The sequence below is a fragment of the Sinocyclocheilus rhinocerous genome, unplaced genomic scaffold (genome assembly GCF_001515625.1).
Source record: "Sinocyclocheilus rhinocerous isolate Xijiao unplaced genomic scaffold, SAMN03320098_v1.1 scaffold3086, whole genome shotgun sequence".
NCBI classification, from domain to species: Eukaryota; Metazoa; Chordata; class Actinopteri; order Cypriniformes; family Cyprinidae; genus Sinocyclocheilus; species Sinocyclocheilus rhinocerous.
The window spans coordinates 69,475-93,760 of NW_015628507.1; the positions used below are offsets into that span (position 1 = coordinate 69,475).

General features: G+C 35.4%; 1 protein-coding gene across 1 annotated transcript in view; it reads left to right on the forward strand.

The window, feature by feature from the left end:
- LOC107737850 (thyrotropin-releasing hormone-degrading ectoenzyme-like) overlaps positions 1–24,286 on the forward strand; it is a 129,445-nt gene that overhangs the window by 67,227 nt on the left and 37,932 nt on the right. The window contains exons 5-7 of the mRNA XM_016549476.1: positions 5,925–6,079; positions 17,077–17,190; positions 23,371–23,436. Coding sequence (XP_016404962.1) covers positions 5,925–6,079; positions 17,077–17,190; positions 23,371–23,436 — 335 coding nt within the window. The remainder of the gene's footprint in view (positions 1–5,924; positions 6,080–17,076; positions 17,191–23,370; positions 23,437–24,286) is intronic.

Sequence of the window (24,286 nt, forward strand, 5' to 3'; positions counted from 1 at the left end):
TGCTGGTAGAAGCATCATGCTGTGGGGCTGTTTTTCACCGGCAGGGACTGAGGGACGCATCAGAGTAGAAGAAAAGCTCAATGCACCAAAATATAGAGATAGCCCAAATGAAAACCCAGTCCAGAGCATTCAGAACCTCAGACTGAGCAGAAGGTTCACCTTCCAACAGGACAATGACTCTAAGCACACAGCAAGAGTGGCTTATAGACAACTGTGTGAATGTCCTTGAGTGGCCCAGCCACAGCCTGGGATTGAACCCAATCAAATATTTCTGGAGAAACCTGAAAATGTGCGTCTGCCCCCATCCAACCTGACAGAGCTTGAGAGGTGAAGAGGCGAGGAGAAGAATGGTAGATAATTCCCAAATGCTGATGATCAAAGCTTGTCGCATCATACCCGAAAATATTTGAGGCTGTAATTGGTGCCAAAGGTGCTTCAACAAAGTATTGAGCAAAGGCTGTGAATACTTAAGTACATGTGATTTATTAATTTTTTTCGTTTTTTTTTTTTTTTTTTATATAAATTTGCAAAGATTTCAAATAAACTTCTTTCATGTTGTCATTATGGGGTATTGTTTGTAGAATTTTGAGGAAAATAATGCATTTAATCAATTTTGGAATAAGGCTGTAACATAACAAAATGTGGAAAAAGTGAAGCGCTGTGAATACTTTCCGGATGCACTGTATTAACCATGTGGCAACATGCTAAAAATCACTGAGATAGGAAACTATTGAGGACACACAGACAGATGAACAGACAGACAGATAGATAGCTAAAATTGAAGGAAACACCTAGAAGAGCAAAATGTAGAGATATTCTTTTCTATTCTGCTGCTGTGTCTAGCTGATCTTTATGAAGTGAACGTTAGGTGCGTCTGTGCTGAATGAGAGCAGGTGTGCGCTGAAAGACTGAACCCTGCTGTAAGAAAAGCTTCACGTTCACTTCCTCCTGCATTCTTCTGCCATACTTCCTGTGTCGCCCCAGGACCGCTTGCCCTAAAACAGCCTCAAAGAGCAGCGCAGGTAATGCAGACCTCTAGATAGACCTCAATGCTCAGAACTAGACCTCAGGCTGGTTTGTGCTCAACAGAAGAAAGAAGCTCATACAGGTTTGAAACAACTTGTTTGAAATCAACTTCACTCTAAAGTAAATTATGACAGAATAATTTTTAGAAGAATAGGAAACGATCCTATTAATATACAGTGGTGTGGATTGTGATTTTAGACCAATGAGATTTCACTGTGGGTGGGGCTAAAGCAATAGAATGTCCAATGTTGAAGCTGGAGTCTTTTCTAGTCATGCAGAGTATGATCATTAGAGATCTATGTATATAGTGCAGTGAATAATAATAATAAAAAAGTCTAGAAAGCATAAGGTGATGTTAGCAATAGCATTATTATATTTCAGTTTAATGAGCTTTAAGCTTTAATTTTTATGGTCATAATTCCTCACTGAACTTGTCTGTACTGCAGCAGCTGTTTGAGATTAAGTATACCAGGGTAAACAGATTCATGTATCTTTCCATTTCTCACAGTGTATTTTTAGTGCGTTGAGGGTGAATAAGCAGGTTGCTAATGAACGGCCCTTACATGCCCTCACACACAGAACTAGCATCAAAAGAACTAGCACTGCGCATATTCATGGACAACTACTTCAAACACAGATGCCTTGATGGTCATTAAGTGTATTAATTTAATGAAGAAACTTCATTAAGTGTTTTCAGTGGTTTGGGGCTCAACGTTTCTTCCTATCAGAGCTCTGTTTCCTCTGAGACAAATACTGTGTAATCATAGTCATAGAGTCATAACAACATCAGGCGATGTGTGTCCAATAACTACAGTATATAATAATGTTATTGTCACTGTTTCTGGGCTCATGAGATCAACTTTTAACTGCTTTAATACAAGGGATTCTATATGAGTGATGCTATTCTGTTACTATAAGATTTATTCCTAAACAAAAGTCTAATGTTGAAGCTGGAGTCTTTTCTAGTCATGCAGAGTATAATCATTAGAAATCTATGTGTATATAGTGCAGTGAATAAAATTAAAAAAAAAAAAAAGTCTAGCAAGCATAAGGGGAAGTTAGCAATAGCATTATTATATTTCAGTTTAATGAGCTTTAAGCTTTAATTTTTATGGTCATAATTCCTCACTGAACTTGTCTGTACTGCAGCAGCTGTTTGAGATTAAGTATACCAGGGTAAACAGATTCATGTATCTTTCCATTTCTCACAGTGTATTTTTAGTGCGTTGAGGGTGAATAAGCAGGTTGCTAATGAACGGCCCTTACATGCCCTCACACACAGAACTAGCATCAAAAGAACTAGCACTGCGCATATTCATGGACAACTACTTCAAACACAGATGCCTTGATGGTCATTAAGTGTATTAATTTAATGAAGAAACTTCATTAAGTGTTTTCAGTGGTTTGGGGCTCAACGTTTCTTCCTATCAGAGCTCTGTTTCCTCTGAGACAAATACTGTGTAATCATAGTCATAGAGTCATAACAACATCAGGCGATGTGTGTCCAATAACTACAGTATATAATAATTGGAAATGTCTTCGCCTGTGGGGAGAACTGCGCTTGAAGGTGATAATTGTTAACAAGGTGTGTGAACACAGATTATGTCAAATATGGTGGTAATTTCTGCCCTTCAACTGTTGAAACAAAAGTCGCATTTTTATTGATTTGAACAAACTTAAGTATTAAATTGAAGCATGTATCTCTTCCTGAAATACTTGTACATGAATGATGCCTCAAATAATGTCTTGTTGAGCAGATGTGTGCTATTACTTTACTAAACTATCAAACTTACTACTTTTATCTGGTGAAAACAGCACTTACAGAACATTGAAGGGTGGAGCTGAGTCATATCTATAAACAAGAATATCATAAAAACTTGGTTGTGGGTTCTTTTGAGATGAAACCTGTAAATAACCAACTACATCTTACTAGCAACACATATTAACAATAATGCTAAAAACGACATACTGTAAAACACCAAATAGCAGCCAGACACATAGATAGATAGACACAGACAGATGAATAGAAGGAAACGTAGAGATGCAAAATGTAGAGATGCAAATATTCTTTTCTATTCTGCCGCTCTGTATACAGACAAGTGTCTGGCTTTTATGAAGTGAATGTTACCAGAGATCAGGTGTGCGCTGACAGACTGAACCCTGCTGTGAGAAAAGCTTCACGTTCACTTCCTCCCGCCTTCTTCTGCCACACTTCCTGTGTCGCCCCAGGACCGCTTGCCCTAAAACAGCCTCAAAGAGCAGTGCAGGTAATGCAGACCTCTAGATAGACCTGAATGCTCAGAACTAGACCTCAGGCTGTGTGTGTGTGTTTATGTGAAACAGACTGAGGTGTGAGAAACATGATGAATAATTGCTATAGTGGAGCTAGTGGAGGTTCTGTTCTCTGAAAACACAAGCTGTTTGTTTATTTTGATCTTGCCGTTTTTCCAGACGCTCTTGTTACTGTGTCTCCTGCCATTCACCGTGCCCTGGTCTACACACACCCTCTGTTTTGTCCCTTAATCTTCCCCTTACAGATTCCTCCAGACACTTTTAATAACACATGTGAGACAGCGAATGACAGAAAGAGATGGAACGATGATCATCAAGATTTCTGCAGTGTACAGCACTCTGCCAAAACAGCTTTATATATCAACAATATATATATATATATATATCTTCCTGCAGGCTACATTGTTACCCCAGCAGGTGGCAGTAACATTCTTGAGTGAGTTATTGAATGATTTACCAAAATATTTGTTTAAAAACACAAATTCTTTCAAGAATGAATTAAGTGATTAAGTCTTAATGGATGAGTCACTGAATTATTCACTCAACTGATTTATTAAAAAACACTGTTAATTTAGAAACGAAAAAGTGAATGCCTTTATGAATATATCACTGAAACGTTCAATCGACCAATTTGTTTCAGATTCATTCAGAAATTAATAAAGTTACTGAGTCATTAAATAATTCACTCAACTAATTTGCTATACAATATTAGGCAATATTATCTTTATGTTTATTGAACTGTTGAATAAAAGCAATATCACACCCACTATTGTGCTGTTTTTCCAAACATTATCGTATATTCTATGAACAACACACTTGCTCCTGTGATATTGATTAAAAACACTATTATATGCGTTAATTGTTAAAATGACAATTTGCAGGTTACGGTTGAATTAAAATAATAAGTTTATATATTTATCTCAAACAAAAAGTACTGCTGCAGTACTGTGGCACAATTATACTTTGATATATACTGAAGGATCATTATCTTTACTTACTAATGTGTCTGGATCTGGGCCTTGAGGTGTGTAGACAAGGGTATTCTGGTACTGTTCTGGGTGAGGATCTTGGAAGTTCTGATGGAGTTGAAGTACATCTCTGATTACCTTGGTGCTTTTGTCTCTCTCTTCAAGAGCATCGGTCATGTAATTGCAGTATGAGTCTGTATAAAAGCCCAATTAAAAGAGCATCAAGTCTCTCGTCCATAAATAATGGGCAATTATACTTGCACTGTCTTGATTCAGATTTACTTACTGAAGTCATTTAACAGAGCAGCTCTTTCAGTCATTCACCTTTGCGTTGCTGTTTTCATTGTTCTTTGCCACTTGAATGAGCTCGTCACTCCACCATCATCTCTGTAAAGGAAACGCATTACTCATGTGTAAACGTACAATCCTAATGGAGACTCGTCATTATCATTGAAGCGCCTGACTGCTGCTCACTTTTAAAACCACTTAAGCTCAGGGCGTTTTTTGGTATTTTCGCCTAAATTTGACATACTCAAATTCAAATGTTTACCCTACACACATACAATGGAGGAAATGAAAAAAAATGGTTTCATTGTAAAGAAAACCCTTTGAACTACAAAATATGAGTGTAATTCTTTATAAATAACATTATATATTTTTCAAATATTACAATAAACACAAAAAAAAACATAGGCGCTTTTGGAGTTTTAAAACAAATTATTTTTTTGAAATTCTGTAATTCAGGTTCTATTAGGTCCAGCTCTCTGCAATTTACTTTGTTTGATGCCACTACATGCCAAAAAGTACCAGAAAAAAGAATCTTTCAAATAACAGCTTGGGCTGATACCATATAAGGAAGGCTATGTAAATGAAGCATAAACATTTTTAACGCGATTTTGGACCCGTATCCGGGTCCGCAGAGTTTAACTGGTAAAGAGTGATGATTGTAGCTTCCTTCCAAAACTCTGCAGCTGCTTCCAGCCCAATTCATGAAACATGCAAATAAGACATAAACACACCAGCCCGACTGATAATCATGTTACAGCTTTCAACAGTTCCTCTTCCTCTGTGGCTGATTATAAGATGTGGATTTAACAGCGCCAGAGGTTTAACTGCTTCTGTTCTCATTGGCATATGAATGGCTCCTGAGACGGGCTGATGGAGGTGGAGGCGTTTAAACAGCTGTTTAAACAGCTGATTCGCCGTCTGCTGTGTCACTGATACACTGACTTGAGTAAAGGAGCTATTTTAAATATGTTTGGAGGGAAATATGATTATGGAGCTGCGTGTCTTGTTGCTTTGCTGTGTCTGGTTTTGGGTTTAAAATTCAATGATCTTTGATTATAGCAATTAGATGATACATGCATTTGATCAAAGGCTAATCCACATCAGATGATATCTGGGATTTGAGCTTTTGTTCTATGGTGTAGTTATGTAGTACAGAAGAACATTTGTCTGTTTTAGAACATCATTTACAGTGAACAAGATGAATCATATGCAGTGGTGTCACAATACTTGGAAAGTGTTTGGTTTGATTGAGCTGCTGTTTGTTATATTTGTTTACACTTACTTGTTGTTGCATTGTATCACAATCCTGGTTTCCCGTCATTGAGCTTGGATCTTCCTCACTGTGTGCAGATCTCCTGGCAGTGCCGAAGCATCCGTATGCAGCCATGGAGAACTGGGGCCTGAGTGTGTTTGTGGAGCAGAAGATCTTGTTGGATCCTGACGTCTCTTCCTTCTCCTATCAGATGGAGCTCACCATGGTGGTGGTGCACGAGATCTGCCATCAGGTAAAACACATTTACTGGAGTAACACGAGCATATGAGCTGCTGTGTAGCTTCAGATCCATTAACAGTCACAGTAAAACTTCATCTTGCTGGTTTATACTATATATATATATAGGCGGGGAAGCAATATCAAATGTGTACATTATAAATTTAGTCCAATCATATAAATGGATCAGTCACTTTTCTGACATCTTTTCTGGACCTCCATTTGAGATGCACAACTTGAATCAGGCCTCAAAGAGGTTTCATTTTTGGATAACAATGTTTTAATTATAGGTCAGTTTTATTTACACAAATGTCGATTTGTTAAAGGTTTATTTTGTGGTGTAAAATTTTTTTTATTTTTTTATCCTTAAATCAACAGAAAAAAGGAATGCCAAATTGTTATAAGTATGTATGCCAAATGTACTGTATGTATGCATTTATTTAAGTGTAAGCTGCTTGCATTTAATGTGTTTGTGTTATCTGAAGACTTTTAATAAGGGATTTTAATAATAATAATAATAAACAGGCCTGCAAATTTCCCATTCAGTATAACCCCTCCTTAAGCAGCCCCTATTTTGGCAAGGGAACATAAATTACATACCCAAAATAAAAAGGTTTCATCAGTTAAAAAAATACGATCATAATAATCGATCATGAAAATGACAGAAAATTATCGGGTCTGCGCGCTGTGCACGGAAAACCTCAGCTTCGTTTATGTAGTCAACACATTTCTATTAACTAAACGCACCTGAAAAATAACGGAGGATTTAAAATTAGCTGCTGCTGGGAAAATGTTCGATCCAAACTGCCCAAGACACGAGAATGCTTTACATTAAGCGCTTAAACAAAGTCGTAAGCGTAGCAGCGTGCACTGTCAGGTGCTCTGGCACGTGTATGTTGTTTAATGCGTGTTTTCCATAAAACAAGCATTAAACTGAGCGCATAACTTACATCACGTGTTCATAAACGTTAGAAATTCTCACGAGTATTTTGAATTTGCATAAAGATTCCTGAAAGCAACTGAATCTCGCCAAACTGTAGACTTCACTGACTAAACGGCCGTCAGTGCGCACATGCGCATCAACGAGAGGGAGCGCAAAAGAGAGATCGCTATCATTCATTCAAATAAATAAATAAATAAATCTTTAAATAAATAAATACATTCATTGAATTTAGGGTTAAAATTCTACATGTGAGGCAAGCAATGGTATTTTTATGAAGGTACTAACTATAAAGGGATTAACATGCGATTTAATAGGTATTGACTGGCCCAGATTTTATTCCAGTTCATAAAATAAAATAATAAAATAAAATGAAATATGCAGATTAATCGATTAGCCTACTGAAATAATTATTTGCTGCCCTAATGTTTAAGAATCCTAATGAGTATGCTAATCAAACCCATTAAAAGTTTTTCTTCCTTGACTCAGAATATCCTGTAAGTGCTTTTACTGAAACTTTAAGCGTATTACATCAAATTTATCACCGTTTGAATCTGTTTTCTTCCTCTAATTCCAGAAGACAGAGGGGAAAAAGCAGAAAGAGAAAATCTCCAGGAGTCAGAGAGTAAATGAGAGTGTGAAGATGGTCAGTTGTTTAATTAAAGGGCAGAACAGCAGTAGATATAATTGGACATCTGGAGAATTTGATGCACAGCTCATATAAAAAGATCCATTGGGATTGTGATAGTAAAGCTTTCTTTCCTTTATCCCCTTACTTTCTCACTCTGTTTCGCTCTTTCTTTTCTCTCATTTCACATGTTTCACATGTCTTTCTTGTGTTAAATAACCTTTTTTGTTTGTTTTTTTGTTTTTGCATCATTGCAGATTATTAGATGCAGATCAAACAAGCAGTTTTTTTTTTCTTTTGGCATGAAATGATGTTCAGTAAAGGACGTTAAGCCCACAAATGCATCATCATCATGAATTTTAAAGGAAATGGTGGAATTATTCATTGCATGTGCTCTTTTTCCGGCTTTTGGTTGCAGCTCTTATGTTGCTGAGAACCTTGGATTTTAGTCTTTTGTTATGGTGTATTATTTATGAGGGTATGGCAAGCCGTTTTGACTTTTATTACTTCACAGGATATGAATTCTTGATATCAACAATTAAATTTTCACTAGTTAAAATGCTAATTCTTGATATCAGGAATTGGATTTCTACTAGTAACAATGGCTATTATTGATATCAGGAATTACATTTTCACTAGTAACAATGTTAATTCTTGATATCAACAATTCAATTTTCACTAGTAAAAAATATAATTCTTGATATCTGTAATTATATTTTCACTAGTTAAATGTCACCATAGGCTGCCATTCAAATTCAACTGCTGATATCAATAATTGATTTCTTACTAGTTAAAATTCCAATTGCACATATCAGAAATACAATTTTACTAGTAAAGGCCTTTGTTTTTGATATCAGTAATCACGTGGTTACTAGTGCAAATGTCTACTCTTGATATCAGCAATTGAATTGCCACTAGTAAAAATGTTCATTTTTGATATCAATAATTCAAATGTCACTGGTGACAATGTTCATTTCTGATATCATGAATGTGATTGTTACTAAGTAACAAAAGTCATTTTAGATATCAGAAATGACTCTCCTAATTATTGATATCAGAAATACATTTTTAGATATCAGAAATGACAAATGCAACATGTTGAAATACATTTACAGATATCAAGAATTAACATTTCAACTAGTGACAAATGAATTCTTGATATCAGGAATTCACCTTTTTACTAGTGACAATGTAATTATTGATATCAAAAATAAAGGCTTTTACTAGTAAGAATTGTATTTCTGATATGTGCAATTGGAATTTTAGCTAGTAAGAAATCAGTTCTTGACATCAACAATTGAATTTGAATGGCAGCCTATGGTGACGTTTAACTAGTGAAAATACATTTACATTACATTTAGTCATTTAGCAGACGCTTTTATCCAAAGTGACTTACAAATGAGGACAATAAAAGCAGTCAAAACTAACAAAAGAGCAACAATATATAAGTGCAAATGACAAGTCTCGGTTAGCCTAACGCAGTTCACGTAGCAAGGTATATACAGTATATTATACACACACATATATATACACACACACACATATACAGACACACACACACACACACACACACACACACACAAAGAAAAACAAGTAGCTAGAATAGAAAAAATAGAAAGCTAGTGTTTCAAAATACAATTTCAGATATCAAGAATTATATTTTTTACTAGTTGAAATTTAATTCCTGATATCAAGATTTAGCATTTTAACTACTGAAAATTTAATTGTTGATATCAAGAATTCATATCCTGTGAAGGAATAAAAGTAAAATCGGCTTGCCATATTTCTCATGTGCTGCTGAATCGCATCTCTGCATTGTGTTCTAGATGCCGTTGCTTGGATAAAAGCTCAATGAGCGGGACGAAACAGCATGTCTGCAGTTCTTTCTTCTTTTCTTTTTTAGTTTGTTTTCTCTTTTCTGTTATATTTTTAGGGAGAAGGTAATAAAGGAAGACAATCCCCTCATCTCTCATTTCTGCACAGATAATACAGCTCTGTCTGAACTCACTCTGAACCAGACTGTTCTCTGCATATAAACCCCTGTTTTATGATCAGGGATAATTGAAAGAAGCAGCAGCGGAGGCTGGAACTATAATATTCACTGGTGATGCTGTTTATAGGCAGAAAACTGAAATATGTCCAATACTGTCCTGTATTACATTAACCTCCCCACTGAATTCACACTTATGTATGATGTGTACAGCACACTGTAAAGCTGAAATCTAGTGTTTGTGCTTTAAAAATACAGAATAAACTTATACAGTTGAGTAGTTAAAGTTTTGTCTCATTTAAGTGTTTGAGATCGCAATACACATTTAATGTGTTGCAACGAATCTTGTATTCTGACACACTGCAAATGCATGCATGCTTACCAACCTGATCTTATGAGAAAAATCTATCAATTTTACAAAGTGGTGTTTTTTATGAATTTCTATGATGTGATTCGTTCGGAAACATATGATTTTTAGTTTTAAAAATGTACGGATATAACCCCACACCTAAACCAAAGCAGATTGTACGAAAATGTGCTAATGAGATTGTACGAAATCAAAACAAATTTGCCGTGCACAGACATTTTGAGGGGCAGGAGCTCAAGTGGAAAAAAAGGGCACTTCTCTTATTTATTTTAATTTTTTCTAAACAAATCGTTAAATATATTACGGGTGTGGGATATTAACAAAAATATATATCTCGATATTTTCTGGGATTTTATTGATAATGATAATTAGATGATATTTTGCTTGTGCTGAATGCAAATGTTATTATATTTTGATTATGCTGATATCTTTAGGACAGCTGACTCCTAAAGTTTTTGATATTCTGCATATTCTGTGTGGTGATCAGTTCACAGCAGTGATATAAATTAATCTTTTCCAGTAAGTTTAAATAGATTGTTCACCCTTTATGGGCATTTTTACCTTTATAAAGCCCTTTTTTCTAAAAGTGTGCATCATCTTTTCAGTCAAATTCTTAAATTGAATCAGTCAATTAGAATAATAAGTAATTTGGGCTGTTACCAGGCAAATGAAATCAGTATTGACAAAATTAATCTCTGCAATGCAGAGAAAACACAGAAGCTGCATTAGAAGGGGCATTTAGATGCATTTACACACTGTTTAATGTAGGACATGAATGTATTTAACCTGCAGTTACAAATGCATTAATACTGCTTTGATATTTTAAACATAAAACATTGAATACTGATATTTTGAAATTGTTTAAAAAAAAATGAAAAGATACTTTAAATGTGAAATTAAAACCGCCATTAGGTGGCAGCAAGTCACTGTTGAGTGAGTCATTGCGACTGAACCGAATCATTTAAACAGTTGATTCATTCAGGAACAAAAGAGCTCCAGTTGCTCAGAGACGCAAATTGGAATTATATTTGTTGGCAAAATAGAGCAAAAACAGTCAATATTGTGTCTAAAACGTAAGTGTCTTAATATTAAATTCTTGTTTATTGAACTGCTGTATAAAATCAATACCACATTTGTAATCATGCTGCTTTTTGGTGGAAAAAAACGTCAGTCTTCGGGTGATACCGATTAACTATATGAAATGATATAAATATATACATTTCTGCCCCCATATCTTGAATTTTGTGATAATTCTAAATGCATTTTAATAAACTGAATCATGCAGTGAAAGAACGTGCACTGGTGTTGCCAACTAATTTTCAGGGGAAGTTGCTAAAGGAAGGTTGATTTGTTGCTAAAAGTTGCTAAATGACGTTGTGATGTCATTGCGCAATGACGTCATTGCGTAATCACGACGCAAAATTGTCACGTCATCAAATCTCAGCAAAAAATATATTTTATATATGTTAATTTAGATTTGTTTGTAAAATAATATGCATGATATAATATTAAATTATAAATAACTATTTTTAAATACATTGAATTATTGAAAACGTACACATTTTTGAATGATTTCAATTTAAGTTTTTTTAGTAGCTAGTAAACTAGTAATTCTACACATTCTCAACTAATATGCTTTAAGCAGTGTATTAGTAGTTAGTTAGTATGCTACACTCTAAGAAAAGTCTGTAAAAATAAGGCACAATCTACTATGTTAATATGAAAGAATTTATTCACACGTTTTTTTACCTACATTTTAAATTACGCATTGTATTTTGTGTTTTCGGGTTACAGGGTTACAATGGATGATGGATAATGGATAATGTCCTGAAAGATTTTCCATTTTTCTTACAGTATACTAACTGATCAACAATCGCAGGTACAAGCTACTAACAAAGTGTATCATAAATGAACAATTATTAAATTATCAAATTATTCAATTATTATTATTATTATTAAATTGAACAATTGCAAATAGCAGCTAACTCAATTCACGTGATGTGTGTATTGCTAGGCATCTGTGGTTTCCTCTTTTTTTGTAATTTGGATGGAAAATGTGTGCCTTTTTATTGTCTGAGTCACTTATCAAAAGTTGCTAAAGGTTGCCAAATCAATTTTTAAAATTGCTAAATTTGTTGCTAGGTGCTTTTGGAAGAAAAAGTTGCTAGGGTGGTCTGAAAAGTTGCTAAATTTAGCAACAAAATTGCTAAGTTGGCAACACTGACTCCAAGCGTCATGAGTCATCTCATTTCTTTCTACACAATTGAGTGGGTGGGTCTTATGCTCACCTGTCGTATTGAATTGACACATTCATTGCAGAGTTGCCAAGTTCGCTTGATATCGCTTAATATCGCTACGCGACTTTGGGCTTCTTTTTTTGTAAAGTTGCGTCAAAAAATTGCGGGTTGCGGTTTTTTGGGCTTATTTGAAAAAATATGGTTGCTTGTTAGGAAAATCTGATGAGCAACTTCGTTTCTTTTCATTTATCTTCGCCGTATTCTCCAATGCATTGATTGACACTCTGTCTGCTCACAGTTATAGCCAACCAGTGCAATAATAGTGCTGTAGTGTAATTTGTTAAATATTCCGCCCCTCCTCACGCGCCTTCTTTGTGAACGTGATTTTTCTTCAATGAGGGATTGAAGAAAAATCACGGTGCGTGACGCTATAATCCAAGTGATGATAGTAGTAGTAGAGGAGTGGTATGACTTTCTTTCATAAGGTAGCCTAATTTTTTATTTTTACAATATTTTTGTAATGTATTAATTATCAGGTTACACTTTATTTCGATAGTCCACTTTAGACATTCTATTAACTATAAGTAACTTTGTAACTACATGTCAACTACATGTCAACTAATTCTCATTAATTTGCAACTACATGTATACTAACTCTCAGAGAGAGCTGTTAGGGTAGGTTTAGGGTTAGTAGAATAAGTTGACAAAGAAAGTGTTAGAAGATAGTCTTAAGTGTTAAGCAGACAGTCTACTAATACTCGACTAACTGCTAGTTGACATGTAGTTGCAAAGTTACTTACTGCTAATAGAATGTCTAAAGTGGACTATCAAAATAAAGTGTAACCCCCTTTTTTTTTTTTGTAGTTATAGCTCTGGAAATGTGCTGAAATTGTTTGCTACATTAATAAATAATATATTTTTTAAATGTTCTACCCAAGACTGATTGATCAGAAGGTACACAAGTTGGTTTGAAGGGACATTTGAACCAAAAACAAAAAGACAAAACATTTACTCAAACTCATGTCTTTTCAATCCCTCATCTTTAAAACAAAAATGAAGATATTATTAATATTATCTCGTTGTCCATCCATTAAAAGTCTATTAACAAACAGAAGTCAAGCAAGCATATTTGAGCCATGATCTAAAAGTGGATCTGTCACCCATGGCTTTTCCATTTTGGCCTAGTTTTTGTTACATAAATAATGACACGGTGTGATATGTCATGTGTTGTTGTTCATCTTGATATCGCTTAATATCGCTACGCGACTTTGGGCTTCTTTTTTTGTAAAGTTGCGTCAAAAAATTGCGGGTTGCGGTTTTTTGGGCTTATTTGAAAAAATATGGTTGCTTGTTAGGAAAATCTGATGAGCAACTTCGTTTCTTTTCATTTATGTTCGCCGTATTCTCCAATGCATTGATTGACACTCTGTCTGCTCACAGTTATAGCCAACCAGTGCAATAATAGTGCTGTAGTGTAATTTGTTAAATATTCCGCCCCTCCTCACGCGCCTTCTTTGTGACATGGGCTGTAATATAAGACATGTAGACCTATACTAATACTAAGAGTAGCCTATATACATTTGGTTCAAATAGCCAATATTTTAGTAGGCTATAAATACGTGACTGTGTTACAGCTCCCCTTTGAAGCTCTTGTGTTTTTTCTCCTTTTCCATCTCTTCAATCCTATTCTGCTCACTGGTGATTGGAGATGAGTTTTGTTCCTGCTTTGTTGCAGTTTGCTGAATTTTGTAAAATACCTTCTGTTTTTTCTTTTCAGATAAAAGGGTGGTTTCAGTTTAATATGTTGCAGGCTCATTTATTGGTAATAAATAATTGATAATAAATAATATTAATGATAATAAATCATCAAAAAATATTGGGTTTTTGAAGCTGCGGTTGATCATTTGTCTTGCGAGAGTTGGCAACAGTGATTCATTGTGAATGCATTAGATCAGTCCTCATCCAGCGCTATGTCATATATTAAAAGGTCTGTCTGTGCTCTAATAACTCGAGCTGGTGGCAAAGTGCCGGCGTCTGATAAATCACATTTGTATCTCGTCGCTCGCTCCGACTGCCTGCAGAGAATTGATTAGTGGACGACAGGCTCTGTTTCTTATTGTATAAGTTTATCCTTTGGCTCTCTGGGGCTCAGGGCCACCTCTCTCTCTATACTGGCTCATTTTAATGTCAGATGCTGTAGCAGTGGATTGTTAGTAGATTTGCCTCCTCCAGCGATGGGGTTTATATGTCACAGACGCTCAATCACGGTTAAATCCTCATCTCATTTCAGCCTCTCAGATGAAATGATGCTGCCACAGCCCTTCATATGCAGTTATTCAGCCAATAACACGAGCCTATTAGAGGCTGATGCAGCTGATGTTGAGTTTTCTTATTTTCCACCAAATGGGGAGGTGACATTCTGCCCTCTGGGTTTGAATATGATAGGAAAGTGAGGCTTCAGTTCTTATACGTCACATACATCTCAAACCATTAGACATTAAATATAAGTTACACATTAAATATGAGGATAAATGTCTAAATGACTCACGTCTGTTGGCTGGTGTTTTATTCTCTCCTCATTTATAAAAGACGGCGTCTGTAAACACATAGGAAACTGGGGATTTCACACTCTCACTCTGAATACTGAATACTTTAATTGTGTCACAAAAAACAGAGGGTTTCGAATTTTCATATTGGAGCAGTTTCCAGTTCTACTTCATTTAGTTCAGGTTTACTGAGATTCAGGATAAACAGTCATTTGTTTTATTAGCTCAAACAAGAAGTGTGATGATGGCTCTGTTCCAGAACCTAGTGAGCTTTCTACAAAGACAGCTGCCTTCTAAGGAAGAATCTTCATTGAAATTAAGCCTCATTAAGTGGCTGATTTGATTGGCTGTATAGGCATTAACTCAGTTAATGTAAAGTACATGACAAATTTGGTTCTCATTGTTTAACTCTCAGAGTTTGATGTTAGCATGTTGCTAAGCCAAAAATGAAATTCTGTAATAAGCACATAAAAGACTTAATAGTGGGTGCAATGTTTATTTTTATTCATACTTTGCCATTTTAAATGAAATATGTTTATAATAAACATTTTAATATTTAAAGTGTACTTAAAATGACACTTTTATCAATTAAAATATGGCCAATTTAGTCTTGGAGTATCCACTTTAGTATTGGAATTGTTCACTTACAACTGTACTACTAGTACATTGATATTACTACAAAGTACACTTGCAAAATATACATAAACTTTACTAATACACATCTTTTTTGTAAGGGATTTTAGACCATGGTGCTTGTGTGGGAGGTTTGAGTCTGTGAGCCATATAATATTTAGCTTGTGCTAAAATACAGCTTAAGGAATTTTTTCCAGTTGAGAAGGCAATGACCTTTGCCCTGCTGTCATAAACCAGACAGACCTTGTCTGAACCTCCTTGTTAAATGTCAATGAAGGACACTTATACTCAATTATTTGTAGGTAAGTACAAGACTTTGAGGTTGTCTGAAGACTTCATGTCAATAATATATAATGCAACTTAAGGTTGTTTTATAATGATGCCGTTGAAGGTTTTCTCCTTTTTCAAACGTCCCTTATATACTGCAGTATAGAGGTATAGTGTGAATTCTTCCCTGCACGACTTCCTCCAGAGTATCTGTTAATGAAGCAGGTGGGCTGCAGAATCCCTCGGTTTAGCTTTCATCTCACAGACATAATTGAGCGAAGGTCTCACGGTTCGTACCGTTCATTGACATTCTAGTGTTGTTGAACTATCTGTGTCGTTCTTCAAGATTTCACTATACCAATCCATTTGCTTGACAAAGCTCAGTCTTTTTAAACGCAATAAATGACGTGATGTGACTCACTATCCTGGTTCACTGTCATTAGCGTCAGAACATCTGATAAATCAGAAGAGGGCAGAAAAAGTCAGTAAACCTATGGGAAGTCACTTGATGTGTGACTAGCAGAAGGTTCCTCTGAGAGCAGAATACCAGCTGTCTCTCTCCACGCTATCAGTCCATGTGTCTGAGTCACAGATGAACGTGCCGTCAGATGCTTTGAGCTGCTGTAATGATGTCGTGTTCAGATGAAAGAGGTCTGACTCCTACAGAGGTTTGTGTGCTGCAACAATGAGATCCGGCGTTCAGTAGCACATCTGCTTGACGGCCTCAGACTCTGGAAAATGTTCAGCCCATTTAGAACTGCAATGTTGCATCTTTTCCATTCAATAGCCCTGTTTTGCACACTGTCATCTGCACACAATGGCAGGGGTCATTTGGATTCTTTCTACCTTCCAGATGGGATGTTTCATAATCGAATCCTTATTTTTCTCTGTTCTGTTCATTTACGGTGTCCTTGGCGAAGTGCCCAGGTATGAATGCTGTGAAACAGAAAAATGTGCTTTAATTGTGTAACTGTAGGTAATTGATTGTTTAAGCCACTATTAATCATAGTTCAGAAGCTCCACTGGTTTCTCAATGTTCTGTGAAGCCTTTTGTGAACAACTTTTCTGTTAAACCAGAGTGTTTATTTGCACTTCTACTTCTGAAGAGCACAAGCTATTTTGTATGCTGTATTGGACTTTTCTAATAAAATGTGTTTGCCACTAGATGCAATATGCTTTTGCAGATATTGGATGAATAGGAGGGTGGATTGTAATATATTTCTTTTCTCTAAATTGAATATTTTGTCCAAATAAAGTTTGGTTTCAGAATACCCATAAACACTTTTCGTACAAAACAACAAAAAATTGTTGTTATTCTTCGCCAGTGAACATAAAATCTATCTTTGTATATGGTCGCTCTGTTTTTTCTCTTTGGATGAGTGATTGTTCATTTCTCCTCTTCTAGTGGTTTGGGGATCTAGTCACACCGGTTTGGTGGGAGGATGTTTGGCTGAAGGAGGGATTCGCTCATTATTTCGAGTACATCGGGACTGATTTCCTCTTTCCAAAGTGGAACATGGTGAGTTGTTGCACAGAAGTGAGCGCTATAGTATTCAGTTCATTTCATGCATTGAATCATCCATCACTTTGAACTGATGTGATGTGACACAAAAGATGTGTCTCATACACACATACTCATACACTATATAGAGAGAGTTTTGATGGTTTTCATGCTATTCAGATGTGAATGCCTTAAATTGAGGGCAATTCTTCAATGATTTTCACATACACAAGATCTTGAGCATTTCTTTTTGTGCCAAGATTCAACTAAGCAGAAAACAACAATCCTTTCACAGTTCATTTGAGTGCTATAGATACTCTGATTGCTCAATATTACCTGCTAAATGTTGATAACAGTTTCACAAAACCAAGAAATTCGACATTTACTACTTGTTTAATCTGTTTCATATTAAATAAAAGAACAGGACGCAATTCCAGTTGTTTCTGACCAGGTATAAAAGCCTCCCACAGTTCCCATATATCCCACAGTAACCATCCTGCAGTTCTTCTGAAGGCATTTTTTCTACATTAGGATCTGGATATCAGTATACGTTAAGTGTATATCGATGACTGTCTATTTAATTATTGTAGCATGTAACATACATTATGATGCTACACACAACACATTTTCTTGTTTGTTACCTGCTCAGTGTCTACATATCTCTTACATTTCTTAATAAAATCCACTTTCAGGTTTGTTAAAGAAAAACAACCTGATGAAATAATACAAGGACAAACAGTTCTCCCTCTAGATCTGCTTTTGTTTGAACATAATGGTGTTAGCAATTAGCATACTGCTATTCCAGTCCAGGCTTAGTTGCCTGTAATGCAGCTATTGTGATGCACTTGAGGCTTCACTCGTAAATGAAATGAATACACAGGTCATCAGCACAGCAAAACACAACCTAGTTTTTCTATGTTTATGACACTTTGAAATAGCAGTCGTGCTGATAAAATCTGTTTGGATCTTCAGGTCAATATGAGTCACCGACTGTGTGCAATTTTATCATGAGCTAGTTGGAAGATTGTTGTGGGTTGTTGGTCATGATTCAGACCTGATGTGTGGTTTAGACTGGACATACAGTGTAAACTAAGGGCCGTATATACCAAGTGCTAAAGGCAGTCTCAAGCTATTCTTTTGCTAAACTGTTTACACCAAAAGTTTACTATTTAAATTGTTTCATTTTTGTTCATACATATTTATATTAATATGTGTGTGCATTCAGCTCATACATTCACATTCTCGTTCACTTTCACATAATGACCTTCCCATCCGTCTGTCCCAGTATTTTATACCTCTCTGCTCCAAGCCACCTTGGTTACGGGGCACCAGCCAAGCAGAGAGACCATTTAGGGAACGTCATTTTAGAGAGCAATTGGGTTTTGATGGAAACACTTCAGTACGCTGATAGGATGACTGTAAGCATGTCCCTACCAAAATATGGATACAATTGCATGTTTCAAGAGGAAGGAGTTGAAACCAGAACTGAAAACTCATAAGTGCACAGATAAATGTTGGGAATGGATTTGACGTGGACCTGTAATAGGTCATTATAGGTTCCTTGACCTGCTCATAACTACTGGACTGTTGGTTTTCCTCCACTTTCTCACATCCATCATGTTAGAGATGATTTATTTTGCTCTCGCACAAAACCGGATGCGCACTTAAAACGTGTCTCTCCTCTCACTCAAACTGTGTCCTGTGCACTCACAAATCTCTCTGTGCTCATGCGCTATAGATATTAATTATTTTTGCACCTGAATTAAACGTTGTCAAAAGTTATCATTATGCACTTTTAAAAAGTAGCCTAGTCTCAAAAGAGATTTGTGCAGGGCCTTTCCTTGATTTTTAATTGTTGTATTTTTGTTTTAACATAAACTGGTTATTGTAGCTACGTTTTTTTGTTTTTTTTAATCCAGTGTTTGTTCAGTTCTGAATTTTTTTATTTTTTTTCATGATAATCCACTTAATATTAGCTACACATTCAATGGCACTCTCCTCTAAAACAGTGAATATACAGTTATATGACAGTTACATGTAATTACATTGTCTGCAACTGCATTAAACCCATAGAACAGAATGTAGTAATGTTATGGCAAATATGAAAAATTCATTATAGTGTTATATTTGGTCTCCAAATCGTAAGTATCGGTTTAGGGAATAGTGCATCTGACCCATATCTAAATAGTTCTGTCTCAGAAGATATATATATATATATCCAAGTACACAATATATATAGGCCTATAAGACCATTTAAGATTTAAGATTCAGGTGCGAAAATAATTAATATCTATAGCGCATGAGCACAGAGAGATTTGTGAGTGCACAGGACACAGTTTGAGTGAGAGGAGAGACACGTTTTAAGTGCAAGTCCGGTTTTGTGCGAGAGCAAAAGAGATTCGCACTGGCACATTATATTAATGTGCTTTCGCGCTACAATAATGCGCTCTCGACATTTGGCATTAAAATAACGCCATACATCTACAGCAGGTGATGATGTTGAGATGCTAATAAGCAGGATCTAAATGAAGTATCATTGGACTTAAACACCTTGTTGAGAGCACATATGGGCCAGATGGAAGCTCTTCTCATTTTATAGAGCACATTACATGACTCGCATAAAATCACCAGCTGTTTTCTTTCTCTCTCTGTCTGTTTTTCTGTATTCACATTCACCATAATGTTGTAAATTTACATGAAGGCCTCATTTGCTATTGATTCCATGAATATACATAATAAGAGCATAAGAGACTTCTTCATTAAAATCTTACTGATCCCAAAATTTTGAATGGTAGTGTATGTACATTAAACTTTGAGGCTCATATTAGTCTGAATAATGAAGCAACTGCTCATCAGAAAATACTAATGAGACAGCTGTCACACAGTGTTCTTATCTACAAGTCCACTTAAGTGATGATATAAATAGCTTGAGAAATTAGGACACTGATTTCTCTAGAAGTCTTTACTTTCTCCAAGATCTTCTCTCTGAAGTTAAATATGAGGGATAAATTATTGCTGCAGTTCATTAAGAAAAGCATATTTCAGTTTTTTTTTTTTTTTAAGGTGACCCAAATATCTAAAGGTAAATGTAATTTTGTTATAGGAAATGTTATCCTTCATTAGCCGCTGCCTAATTTAGATGTTAAGAATGAAATCATTTATTTCAAATCCGTCTGACAGACAACGTTATTTACAAATATGGTAAAAAGCCACCCAACAACCACTCAGATAAATATTCTCTGTATTGATTTGTGGACTTTTCTCTTTTATGTGAGTCTGTTTTTTGTCGCATGTCATTTCATTAATCTGCTTTTAGCAGAACGTCAGAATATGAGATTATGATTGAGCTTTACCAGTAACCAGGATTCACTGGGTTAATAGAAGATGCCTTATTATATTGACATAAAACTATGAATGATTTCATGAACATTTGTTTCTTGATTCACTTTCATACGTTGTTTGTTTGAGCTCAAATCCCTTGATTAAAATATCCTGCTCTCTTGGATTAATGTCTTCAACGGGATTCTTAATCAAGCTGCCAAAAGCTTTAATGGGCAAGAATTATTCATAATGATGGAGAATAAAGGTGTAATAAAACATGCACAGTGTCAAAGCCAGACGTGTTTATAGCAGCTGATAGTGTGCTGGCCCACCAGTCACACACTTTTAATAAATACATAGATGAGAAAATAAAAAAATTATAAAACCTTAATTTAGTGTTGTTTTGAATTTGATAACTCAGTGCAGAGATTTCGCCAGAGAGCCCATTGTGAAGATGTTCTGGATATGAACCTGCAGTGTAATGCTTTCATATATAATCATGTGATTTTGTATAACATATTGTGTTTGTATATTTACATTATATGCAAAGGTTATTCAAAGAAAAAACAGTATAGTACCATGGTAATTTTTTTAATTTAATTGCCTCATTGTGGTTTATTGTTCTCATTATATTATATTAAAGAGTTAAAAATCAGTTCAGACTTCCTTAAAATAGGGAACAAGCTGGTATCAGAGTAACATCTTCCTCATGTGCTCCAGAACGACTGACTGTATTTGAGATCGTGACTCTCTGCTGATTCACAGACACAGTGAATGATGAGGGTCTTTTTCATCTGACCCAAAACTTCTACCTGTCTTTATAGTGAATCCTACAGGGACACATTTGATCAGAGCCCAGAGACAGTGAGACCCTCCGCACAAATCTCTCACACACACACACACACACACACACACACACACACACAAGAATTTTATTCGTTCTTGTGAAGCATGAAAATCTTTTGGCATTTTAGATTTTTTATTTTTTTTGGATTGGTGTCACATGCAGGCATGATATTGAATGTGCTCCACAATTCCAGGGCATTTTATAGAATTATTGTCAAAGCTTATTGTATATTAGACATTGTTTTTTTCTCTCCAAAAAAGGAACAAGGTGAAGGAAACATTGATGGAAGACTATGTTTACAACCCGAATGAACAAGAGCACATGAGCAAAACGTGTTCTTACGATGAGTCCACACAGTCAGCAGAAGAGAAACAATGACTTTGTAAAACAGCAGTATTGTCGGTGTAAATCAGTCAGTTATTTATGTCAGGACTTCACCGTTGAACACAATCTTTTATTAAGTCCAGTAAACACCTCCATTTGCTCGTTATTTTTCTCCCAGCTAAAGACTTCTCAGTATATCTTTGTGAATTGTAAATGGAGTCGTGTTGTTATAAGCCTCTTCACATACACAAGAAAAACAGTTTAATTAAAAGCTTGTTTTTTAGTAAGTCGAGGACAGAAACTGTTACACTGAGAGATTGTGAGGTTTTGTGTCCTCTGGGGACTTCAGCTGCACAATAAACATTTCATCTCAGACCAGACAACATCTAATTACCTCTTTCTTACTGGAACACACTTTAAATAACTCCGGCACCCAAATATATCCTCTCATCCTGAACATTTGAAAGCCATTAAAGGCACAAAGAGCAGTAAAGAAAAATCATTGTCCTCTATCAGAGTTCAAACCAGATAAAATCTTCCATCCAATGAAGATTTGAGTTTCTGCTTCAACTCTCCCTCCAGCTGTCAATCAATGCACAGCTGGATTCTGATTGGTTCTTGCTGTTCCTCAAGCCCCTCCCCCTGTTTCTCTACAGGCTCTGTGGTGTTATGAACTCTGTCAGTCAAACTGCAGTGATCCTGACACCCAGCCGTCCCTCATCACTTCCTCCTCACACTCTAAGGACTCTGATATCCCACAACACATTCCATGAGTCCTCAGCGCTAACAGGAAGTGACACTCATCACACAGACTGTAGAGGATGGGATGTGGGGAGATAGGAATTAGATGCTGTCAAATGAGCATGTCAAAGTCACTCAAAGTCAAAAAGATACAAATTTATGAAACTGCAGAAATCAGCAGGACGAGTGTCATGGAGTCTCTTTTTATATAAAACTTGAATACTTGAAAAAGAAGAGCTACTAGAAAAAGAGCAGGGACATTATTAATAACTGATCTTTTATGAAATATTAAACAAGTTCTGCGATGGACAAGCATGTAAAAATGTCATTTTATTTTATTTTATTTTATTTTATTTTATTTTATTTTATTTTATTTTAATTTAATTTAATTTAATTTAATTTAATTTAATTTAATTTAATTTAGAGTTGTTATGCTAACTAAAATTATTAAAAATAAAATATTAAATACAAAATAATACTATAAAAAATTATAAAATATAATAAAATACAAATTTTAGATGATGAATTAAAATTTTAAAAAGTTAAACAAATAATTAAATTATACTAAAACAAAAACTGAAATAAAATAAATGAAAGCTAAACAGAAAAAATACAATTCTAAAAGCTAATAAAAATATAACTTAAATATTAAAATGTAAACTGTAGAAAACTAATTCAAAATATTAATTAATAAAATACTGTACTAGTATATACAGTAAATATTGCTAAAATAAGACTGAATAAATTACATTTAATTTAAATACAAATATGAGGAAGTGGACTGTATTCAAAAATGCTATTTAAATAGAAAATTACAGCGCTTCAAAAATACAAGCTTCACATTTTTCATGCCCCATTGACTTCTGTTGTAGGTGGATTACTGTACTTTCATACTATGTATATTGTACGAGCAGGTGTAAATGAGGAGCTTTTACTGAATGTGTGTGTTTCTGTTGTGTCTGCAGGGAGCCGCTCTGATCCGAATGCTGGCTAACGTCATGGGACAGCCGCTATTCCAGAGAGGCCTCACTGTAAGTCAATAGTTTTCTTTCATCTTCTCTCTTTGTGGATTTCACACGTATGTATGTTTTACTCCTAATGTGTTATGAATATTTTTATAAGGCTCTCTTTATGAATTATACATTCTGCATAAATGCAGCTTTAAGAGGATTGTGGCATAATACCTAAAATACTTCTCAATTAATTTTTTTCAAAAACTCAATCCTTGTTAAATCCTGTGAATGTGAGCTGAATGTGTTACAAATGAATCTCACCATTTAACACTTGAATATCTCAGTGAATGTTCAAGTCCCCTCAGGTTGCTCTGAGTGTCTCGTATGTTTGGGAGATTGTGCAGCCGCGTCGGTTTACATGTGTTTCTTATCTTTAGAGCTGCAACAGCTTGTTGTTGTTGTTGTGTCACGTGCTGCCATCACGCTTGAGGTGAAAGCAGCACAATCAGACAAGTGATTAAACGTGTTCGTGTCAGAAATTAATTTCATATCTGAAACTTTTACAATCAGAAGTTTCAGAATCATTATCTGTGTTAAACCGGTTTACAGTAATGGTGAAACACATCCGCTGCATTAAAACACATGTACTGTAGCTGATATTGTGTAGACGCTAGATCAGTTTGTTTATAGTCACATGGTCATTTGCTCCAGCTGAAGTGTTTTAAGTTCTCTGAAGCTCTTTCTGTGTCCGTCTAGCAGTCAGAGCTCCTCTGGAGTGAGCAGCAGATCTCGTGATGCATTATTAGAGAGTATTAATGGTTTTTTGGACACCATATGGCTGCTACATGAAACTACATCCTGTAATGTGGTTAAAGGATCTGGGCCGTGAACAAACAGGTTTGAATCCAGTGAGAGTCAATCTGTAAAC